Raw genomic sequence first — 10646 nt, 5'->3', positions numbered from 1 at the left:
TTTGGGGGTCAGGATTACTGGGAATACTAATTAATTCATTAGTAGGGTTGATGGATTATCAAGCTGTCTCCTGGCAGAGGGGCCTGGGGTGGGGGGAACAGATTGCTGCCCATAAATCTGCCTGTTGCCTCCCTCCTCTCTGCTTCAATGGCTCTCGGCCTATGGGCCAGCAACTGAGCGCTGGTTGCATTTTCCCCACCCAGCAGATGGTTCTAACAGGTTAGCTTGAGCTTTACAAAAAGCACAGAGAAAGAAGGAAGGCCTGGGGATTGGCCCTCTGGCCCAGAAACCATGTGGGGGGAGAAGAATGAATGTAAATACTCTGCAAGCAGTCACCGCCCCCTTTCCTCTGCTGACTGCACACACCCCTCCGGCCCCTTCTTGCTCTCTGAGTTCAATAGCCAACTGTCTGTATAACCTTCGAGTAGCTGTGATGAGGGTGACCCTGATGAAATAGATTCCATCCCTCCCTCTGCAAAAGGCAGCTCTTAAAGAAAATTCAGTTTCCTCCTCAATGCCCTCTTCAGGCCGCACACACGGGCACACACACATATACACAACTGAACATGTTTTGAGAGCTAATCCTATTGTGTTTAGTTTCTTACATCTGTCAGAGAAAGCAAGGAGCCCCACAGAATGTTCTGTCCCCACCCTCATCTTTGTCTCAATATGTTCACCTTTCTGCTAATCCACTACTCTCGCCTGCACTCTGAACATTGCATAGGCAGGATACTAACATCACCAATAGCCCGAACTGTCAAATATCCATGGACATGGTTTCGAAGACACAAAGCAGGGGATCAATCCATTCTATACATGCTCATTGCAGCTCTCTCTTAAGCACAAATTACTCCATAGATAAATTTCCTCTGGCTGAAGAGGGGAATCTAATTTGTTTTTTGGAAATCCACCTTTCCTAGCATGTGTTATTTAATTCCTCTGAAAATGAAGTTCATTTTGCTGAGCAGATATTTCCTGAAGAGGAACACAAAACAGATTAGTAAGAGCTTTAAGATTTGCTGAAGATGAACAATTTCCTATAAAAATTGAAAAAAAAAGTTAATTTTTATTCTGGGTGTGTGTGTGTATGTGTGTGTGTGTAAAGGACAAGAGTCATAGGACACCTATATCAGAGTGTTTAAAAAATGAACTATTTCAAACCTAAGATATGCCTTTCAGCATTATTGACAGTAAACCCATCTTTTGTTTTAAACTTCTGCACCTTTCCTTGCACATAAGGCATTCTCATAGCTCTTCATTTCTCTTAGACATGTGCCCATTACATTGGCAGAGCAGGCGATTTTCAAAAACCTGGGGAATTCCTTTCAATTCAATTTCAAAAAGAGGTTGAGCTTGGACTCAGAATTCTATCTTGCGACTAATGGGAAAAACTTAACTTATCAGATCCTTTTACAGATGTGAAAATTGATACTGTAAGTGAAGTTGAATTACTGAATATCAGTCAGCCAGTAGCTTGATCCCAGCACCCTTCCCTTTCCTCCCCAGAGCCACTAGAAGGTTACAAAATCCTTTATATCTTAAAATGAAGATTCTACGCTTTGCCTTGGTAGCTCTCTGTAATAAAGCATATCCATATATTTTCTTTAAATCTTTCTAGCTGTAGTTTTCTTTTTCTGTTCTAGCCAATTAATATTACTTCAAAATACCACAGGGATTTTAAAAAATGTAGGAACTTTCTTTTCTTCTAAGTCCACTGCTGCTCAGGTGGACTTCTTCTAACTGAATGCTTACCAATATATTTTGATATATTTTTGAAAAACAATAGTGGATCCCAGTTTGTGATTTGAGGAGCTAAGCGTCCTTAGAATGAAAGATTTCATTCATTTACTTTATATTTTTATAAATTTCAGGCAAACAGAAAAGGTGAAAGAACAATACAACAAATAGAGATGTGTCTTTGTCTATATTCACTAATTACAATAAAAAAGTTTTAAATGGAAATAAGTTTGACATGTGGAAAAGAAGGGAGAGGAAGATACTTTATCCTTCTACTTTTAGAATTCTGAAGTTTCAAAACTAAAGACACCAATCTACATGCATAAGGTTAACAGTCAATGATGCTGTGTTCTGGGCCTGTATCTTTCTCATTTTTTGACTCTTCAGACGTGAGCCACTGTTTTCATTCACCCTTTTTACTTCTCTCTCCAAGTCTACCTAAATTTTCTTTCACCTTATTTCTTACTTCTTAACCACAAAGGTTTCCAGTCCTCTTTTACTTTACCTCTCAAATTCAGCAACTCTCCCCTCATATTCTCCTTCTACTAACTTCTATCCCTATTTAAACAAACAAGCAAATGAACAAAACAAATGAATGGTAAGCTGGACCTGGCCAGAGGAGCCCTCTGGAGTAGGTGTGTCTTTCGGCTGGGGAAGGGGAGGGGCTAGACCCCGGGCAGCATCACCCCGCCCTGGTCAGCTGGGAAAGCAATCAAAACTGCGGCAACTCAGAGGCTCCAGCCAGAGAGCAGGAGCTGCCCAGAGGCTGTGGTCCTGAAAACTCCACTCTGGGGAACTAACCACGCAGAGGAGGTACTGAAGACCAGCCACAACGGGGGCATCAGCCCCAAGGCGTCCTGGAGGAGCATACAGAACTCCAAGGAAGGAGTAGAACAAGACGCAATCAGAAAAAGCAGATTCGGTGGCATTTCTAAGAGGCAGTGGCCGGTTTAACATGGATCTCTAAAAGCATCTCTTTCTCCTATGGTCTGGATGGTCAGGGAGACCTGGGTTCTCTGAGTCTCCTCCAGGACACAGATTCACAGACTTCATACCAGGGACTGCCACTGACAGAGGTGAGCCCTTGGATGGGTTGGTATGGGACTATTAGTTTCTGTGGGAAATTCCCACAGACCTAGAGAAGCAGTTGGGTTGAGGTAAGGCTCTTCTGGGCTAGGAGAAAAGAGAGTTGGACTTGGGAAATTTGAATAGAGAAGCAGAGAGAGAACACTTAGGGACAGATATGAAAGTTTTAATAATTTCACTAATTCCCATAGCACCTGCTACCCAAAGTGAAACTCATACTCTCAATCATTTTTATAAAGTAGAGATTACAAATTATCTTCCCCCTTTCCTGTCAAACCCAGCCTTCCATTTTATTAATGCAGGAGAAAAAGTGTCCAAAAAGTTTAACTGCTTTTCTGAGGTGGCTCAGCAAGTAGGTTGCAAGAATTGACCCAGTCTGCCCCTCTGCTCACAGCATTTTAGGGCTCTGTGGAGAGTGGATGGGGAAGAAGAGGAATGGCAATAGAATAAGGAATGGGAGAAGATGTTGGAAAGCCAGGGAAAGCCAGGGGGGTATATTCTTACCATTGCCCCCATTTGGTCTGCTAAAAATTCTTAGATACTTGTAACAAAGTGGGGAAACTTTCCTTTTCTTCAGTTCTTTCAGCTAAGAAATCAGAAAAGAAAGATTGTTCATGTAAATTTTTGTCTCCTCTGCCTCTCACTCATTCACCACCCCAAAAAGGTACTAAGAACAATACCAATAAATGTAAAATGCTTCCCTTCTTTTTTGACAGAGGGACCAAAGACGAAATGTTCAAGAACAAGTGGGGGGGAACTGAAAGATTGAGTAACTTCTGTTTGCAAAGTTCACCATTTGAATCTGAGGCTATGAAAACTGAAGTATGACACAGCTATGTTGGATAAGATGTGCCTGTGTATGTGTGTGTGTATAGGTATTAACCAAGAGGGAAAGTGGTAGAGTATAAGAAGTTGCATAGGAAGAGCACAAAACAGCCCCACTGGATGTTTCTAGGTAGTGCAACTTGTGAGCACCCTGGTCTGTATCCTGTCTTCAGTAGGAAGACTCTGAAACTCTGAGCAAGGCATTTAGCTTGTTTGGTGCTTAGATTCCCTAGAAACTGAGCTGAATAGTCCTCTCTCTGTTGTATTTAGAATTTAGTCATAGGATCAGGAGGTGAAGTGTGTACAATCAGCTTCCAAGAGGAGACACTGTCTAATCACCACATGCACACATCCAAGTACTCCTTCCTCACTTATTCATCAATTGAAACTTCTCCACAACAAATCAAAAATTAGTAAAATGTCAGATGAATTCCAGTACAGCTCCACTTAATAGTCATGCTCAATGACCTCAGCTCCAGGAATTAAAGTATTGGGTAGTCACAGTCATTGCTTAAGCAAGCATTTTGCTAGAACAGGTTTAAAAAAAGAGTGAGAGACAATTTCAAATTTGAGAGAATGGACTAAATGTGAAATTTAGGAAAGACCCTAAAGAAAAGGGAATATTTTGTTATAACATGTAGATATGTAAGGATGTCCAAATTCTAAGATCAAAGAATAAAATGGGCTTTAGAGAATTAGAATGCATTTGAGGGTGGAGTCAGGAAAGCTGTATTCTACCACCAGAGCCAGTATTCATCGATTTTTGCCACACTGGAGTCAACTTCATGTATATTTTGACAGCTAATTTCTTTTGTAAAAATTGGGGAAACTTAAAATGTTGTATCACAATACTTTGTGTAGCTCTTTTCCCATACTGCTTCTATCAAACAATTGCCAGCCTTTACGTTTGCCTAATAACTTTACAAAGTCTAAGTACTTGTGCTTGATTTCCTTGCTTTTCATAAAAGCTTCTAAATGAGATATGGAAGACAGAAATATTATTTCCACTTTGCCCTAAGGGTAAAAAAATGAAAATGATTTCTATGTGCTCATTTAATAGGTAAGTAATAAATGAGTGAAGGTCTCAGTTTCATGATTCTTTCAATACATCTCTGAGCTAGTTAATTAACAGGCTAAAGCCATGGTAGAATCAGATACTTGTTCTGGAGAGAACCAAGTTGGTTTCCTTGATCAGAACTCAGAACACGCATTTTCAGTTCTCAAGTCTAAAACTGGATGTTCATCATCTTTTCCCCTCTGCTAACTTTTTGATGCGTTGGAGACATTTAGGTGGAAAAAGTCAAAGGCAAAAAAATTTTTTTTTAATCTTTGAGGAGTCCTGGCTTTTACTTCTATTTGAGAGACACTTTGTTTTTTTCCTCAGAGCTTTGGCACTTGATTCTGGTAGGAAAGTCTTATCCCCAATAGTGTTTAATCAAAGACAAAAGGAAAAATGTCCAGGGGCCAACAGTTGTCTGTATTCCACCAGAAACTTCATGAACCTAAAAATTCATGTAACTGAGTAGGAGTGTTCAGCAAATTGCTGTCTCCCAATTATAAAACAGAATGAAAGAGGCTAACTTCCTTCTTGAATATGGTGAAGAGTTTTAGTCGGTCTGGTAGAGGCAGCTGATAGAACACTGTGTCCTCACCTCTTGCACCAGGATAGAAGCTTTGTTATTTAGTTTTAGTAGGAAGCTGAAGGAGGGGGTTTGTCAAACATTTTTGAGAATAGTTGTTGAGATGGAACCATTGTCTTTTGTTGGCATAAAATCAATAGTAAGCACAGATTGCAATTATACTTATTTTTGTCCATATGGCCAGAAAAAGTCATGATGAACTTTAGGAACAATAGTACCTAACACTTACATGGCATTTATGATGTCCGACACTATTCAAAGTCTTTAGATATATTAGCTCATTATGCTCACAATAATCCTATGAGGTAGGACTATTATTATTCCTATTTTAAAGAGAGGGGATGAGGCACAGAAAGGTTATGAAACTTAGGTAAGGTCACCCATCTAGTAAGTAATTGAACTGAAACTTAAACTCAAGTAATCTGACTCCAGAGTCTGCTGTCCAGCCACACTGGGAAAACTGGAGAGCTATTGGGCAATTGTCAGATTATCTTTTGAGCCAATCAGAGGAGGTTCCCTCAAGATAATAAGAGGCACGGTAGTTGGTAAAATCTACTTTTACTATTCAACTGTGAGAAACAATTTTTATTTTTGAAAATGCAAATGTGTAAATAGATTAGATAAGAGAATTCAAGAATAAACACAAGATCAATATATGGATAATGTTTTATAGCATCTGAAGTCTAAAAAATCTTTTCTTATTTTTATTTATCTTGCAAGAACCATCTTGAATATACCTTATTCTTATTTTATCAAAGAGGAAATGGAAGATCAGAGAGTCATGTAATGTGTTTGAGATCAGCAACCAGGAATCAGAACAGTTGGGCCTAGAGTGTGTGTATTTCAGCTTCCAAGATTTCAAAGCCATACTATATACCCATGGGATTCTCTTAGAGCTAAGGGACCAGAATCTAGGGGAAAAGAGAGAGTTAAACTGGAGTCATCTATCCTTTCCATTGTTGGAAATTGATTGCCCTTTTCATTGTTTTAGCCAAAGCCAGTTGGTTGTTTTCATTCATACCTGCTGATAATCTGATTTGAAAGCAACTCTTTCACTCTTACAGGAACCATTAAGTTATGTTGAAGGCAAAGGATAGTCTAACTCTATTCTCCTAATCCCACTTCTTGATGAGAGTGAGGATTGACAGAGTTTGGCTAGTGTTCAGAGGTAGGGAGGTGGGGATAATAATAATAATAATAATAATAATAATAATAATAATAATAATGTCATTACAGAGGCTAGGATGGCATTCAGTTTCAGGGATAATTCAGGAGACTCTGCTTTCCTCTCTTGCATCTTCCTTTTCAACTCTCTATGCATGTAAGTATGACCCAGTGATATGATGATGAAGAGGAGACAAGACAAATAAAAGGAAGAGAAAAAAAGGAGAAGGGAGCAGAGTAAGAGAAGGTGGGAGAATAAAAGGGTGGAAACAACAAGAAAAAAATTTGGAAGAGGAAGGAATCCTGGAATAGGAGAGTTAGAACACCTAAACTAGCCTCTCTTTGGATGATGGTCATTTCCTGGTGACTTAGTTCTACTGATCCACATCTCCTGAAGTCAAAGTGCCTCTCTTTCTTCCTGTAGCTGTGATGGAAAAAAAGGTAAAAAAAAAAAAACATAAAATCTAGGATTTGGAATCAGAAGACCTGGTTTTATGTCCTGCTCTATCAGCTTTACATCTTTGCATTTCTGTCACTTAATCTCTGACCCACAGTGACCTCGACTACAAAACAAGCATAAATCCCTGATTTCCCTCAAAGGTTGGCTCTAAGACTACACAAACGTTATTATAATTACTTGTGGAACATTGCGTTTCCCAAGCCTACTCCATCCTCTTTGGCCTCAGAGTGCACCTGCCTCAGAAAGGTCTGTGTTACTTTAACAGAAAGTTAATTAGGTCCTTCACCCTCCCTCTGGATATCTGGCTGAGTTAGAAGTGCAGCTCAGCACACAAGCTCCATCATCCATATTAAAAGTGGGATTTTCTAACTTGGCCTGGGCAGCCAGTTGACCAATAGGTTCCAACGTGTGTTTTCAATAAAGCTGCTTACCCAGGAAGCCTTATTAAGTGAGTAAGTCAAGCTGACATGATTTCTGTGCTGATTAACATGAAACCTAGGCTGTTTTTGCAATGTGGTAACATTAATTATTTATAGGAGGTAAATGAGGTTACAAGGAAAACAAACTCAAATTACCAGAAACAAATCAAATCATATATTTATATTTTTAAAATCTATGTACTAAATCCTGCTTTCATTGATTGAGGCCCAAGCTTTAAGGATCAAAAAACATCATGCTCTCTCCTTTCTGATATACAAAAGTGATGGAAGGTTTAACATTTCAAAGACTAAGCTGGTAAACAGGGATGTCCCAGTTGAGCTTCTCAGATACTTTTATTTGGTAAATTATATACCTCCAAATTGATCAGCAAATCTCAAAACAATTCACTCTTCCAGAATTGAACACAAAATGTTTACTAAACCACCCATGTCTTCTGGTTTTCAAACTGCAATATTGTCAAAGAAAATTCTGATTAAACACTATATGTTAGGCAAGTGAATTAAAGTAGTCAGGCTATTTCAATGTTTGCAGCTACTATGTTCTGTTAAGTTGCAATTTGTTCCAGATTTTTCATTTTTAATGAAGTATTATTATAATAGTTGCACTAAAATAATCTTAAATAAGCTTTGTAGACCTCTGGCTTATAAATCTAGTTGCTCTGCCATAGTCTTGTCTGATGATGTGAGATGCATGTGCAATGAAATAGTTTTCACTGTAACATATGGGAGAATTTAAAAAAATGGTCCTGCTCTCTTTTCCTGATCCTTTTAGACACCATATCACTAATACCTCCAACACCACTACACTAGACAGACCACAAGGTGCTTGCTGAAAAACAAAATGCTCTTCGGGTGATGGTTAGAGAAATAGTTCATGGTCAAGTGGGGTACCAGCCAGTTGTGGTATGGTTCTTTCCTAGGATGGCTGAACCTAACAGTTGGTAGAGTCAGTGGGAAACATGGAATGTTATAGGTTAAATGTATGTGGTAAGTCTCTAAACAGAGGCTGGGCAGTCCTCTGGAGAACAAAGTCTGAATGATCCCACCACAGTGTTTCATTTATTTTATAGTGTAAAATACAACAGTTTACTTACTAATATTCTTTTCAAATTTTGTAGTAATTATAATTATTTTATATATATTATATAGTTATAATTACTTTAGCATCCTCTCTTACTTTCAGGAATTTCTCTATTTGGACAATAATTTATATGCCTACCTTATGTACTTTCCTTTATGATCTGGATTCTGGTAAGAAGGAAAAATATGTTTGACTATTATATGTTATTTTTGCATAAAGTATCCATGAGACAAAGCACCAGGGAATAAAAAGAGTAAGGCACTGGCACTACAATGAATAACCAAGTCAATTTTCATTTTCTTTAGTTGATTTTCTTGTAATATGCCATAGCTATATTAGTGTTTTGGGCATTTATTTGAGTCTTAGATTACTTATTTAGAATGGTGGACTTGGACTAGATAATCATAAGTTGAATCCTAATACAATTCTGTGCTTTATATCTAAGACATAAAAAGAAAGTTTAGATTTAAGTCAAAGCAGATATTCACAGACACTAATCATTGTCATTTCCTTTTCCAGAATCTAGGAATGGCAAAACCCTATGTAAAATCCAAGGAGATGACAGAGTTGGTCAATACACCATCCTGGATGGACAAAGGTCTGGGCTCTCAGAATGAGATGAAGGAGGAGGAGAGAAGACCAGCTGCTTATGGGATGCTTGGCAGCTTAGTTGAAGAGCATGACAGTATTGAGGAGGAAGAAGAGGAGGAAGAGGATGGGGAAAAGCCTAAGAGAAGGGGTCCGAAGAAAAAGAAGATGACAAAAGCTCGCCTTGAGAGATTCAGGGCTCGGAGAGTCAAGGCCAATGCTAGAGAACGGACCCGGATGCACGGCTTGAATGATGCCCTGGACAACCTGAGGAGAGTCATGCCATGTTATTCAAAGACCCAAAAGCTCTCCAAGATAGAGACTCTTAGACTGGCCAGGAATTATATTTGGGCTTTGTCTGAGGTCCTGGAAACTGGACAGACACCTGAAGGGAAGGGCTTTGTGGAGATGCTCTGCAAAGGGCTCTCTCAGCCTACAAGCAACCTGGTGGCTGGATGCCTCCAGCTTGGCCCTCAGTCTGTCCTCCTGGAGAAGCATGAGGAGAAATCTCCTATTTGTGACTCTGCCATTTCTGTCCATAACTTCAACTATCAGTCTCCTGGGCTCCCCAGCCCTCCTTATGGCCATATGGAAACACATCTTATTAATCTCAAACCCCCAATATTCAAGAGTTTGGGAGAATCATCCTTTGGGAGCCATCCACCTGACTGCAGTACACCACCTTATGAAGGCCCACTCACTCCACCCTTGAGCATCAGTGGGAACTTCTCCTTGAAGCAAGATGGCTCTCCTGACCTGGATAAATCCTACAGCTTCATGCCACATTACCCCTCTGCAAGTCTAAGCTCAGGGCATGTGCATTCAACTCCCTTTCAGGCTGGTACCCCTCGCTATGATGTTCCCATAGATATGTCCTATGATTCCTACCCCCACCATGGCATTGGGGCCCAACTTAATACAATCTTTACTGACTAGGGCAGTAAGACAAACATTGCAGAGGATAACGTGGAAATGTTTTCCATAATTCAAGTGGTTGAGCTGGAGATTCAATGACCTTAAAGGAACCCTATAGATATATATTGGACACAGTAGCCCCAGTCCATTTGGGCCCTTCTGCACCTGACACACTCTTTTCTCATCAGCTTCTCATATTGTATTGATTCCTCTTGTTAGGGTTCTCAAGTGAAATTATTGGACTGTTTACAATCATGTGGAAATAAAACAGAAGCCCTGGGCCCTATTCTAATGATGCCAAAAACTCATTGAATGATCTATGTCAATTATTTTTCCATTGCTGGCCTCTGTTTACTTACTGGTAAAATCGGACAATTGTTTTAAGTCTAGATGATTTCTAAAGTCCTTCACAGCTCTGAAATTCAATAAGTTTGGTGATCATGCCTATAAACTTCTTGAAACTGAAAGGATTGAAGAATAATAGGAAATGGACAGTATGTGTGGAATGATTAGATGGAATTGCCAAAGGAGCACAAGATGCATTTTTCTCTGGGACTTGGTAGGACTTCTTTGCATCTATCTAAAAATACCCTCCAAAGGCTAAAATCCTAACTTGGCTTTCACCGTGAATAACAGAGCATGTTCTTTAAGAGATTAGCTCTATTTCTTGTTGGTTGAAAGCTGAACATCCCTTCGTTAGTAATTTGAGA

General features: G+C 39.4%; 1 protein-coding gene across 1 annotated transcript; it reads left to right on the top strand.

The window, feature by feature from the left end:
- Positions 1 to 8961: 8961 nt before the first annotated feature.
- NEUROD4 (neuronal differentiation 4) lies at positions 8962 to 10409 on the top strand. The gene has a single exon (XM_027595427.1). It carries the CDS (start codon positions 8962 to 8964, stop codon positions 9955 to 9957), a length of 996 nt encoding a protein of 331 aa, XP_027451228.1. The 3' UTR covers positions 9958 to 10409.
- The last annotated feature ends 237 nt before the right edge of the window (positions 10410 to 10646 follow it).

The sequence above is a fragment of the Zalophus californianus genome, chromosome 9 (assembly GCF_009762305.2).
Source record: "Zalophus californianus isolate mZalCal1 chromosome 9, mZalCal1.pri.v2, whole genome shotgun sequence".
NCBI classification, from domain to species: domain Eukaryota; kingdom Metazoa; phylum Chordata; class Mammalia; order Carnivora; family Otariidae; genus Zalophus; species Zalophus californianus.
This window is presented reverse-complemented; position numbering and strand designations above follow the sequence as displayed.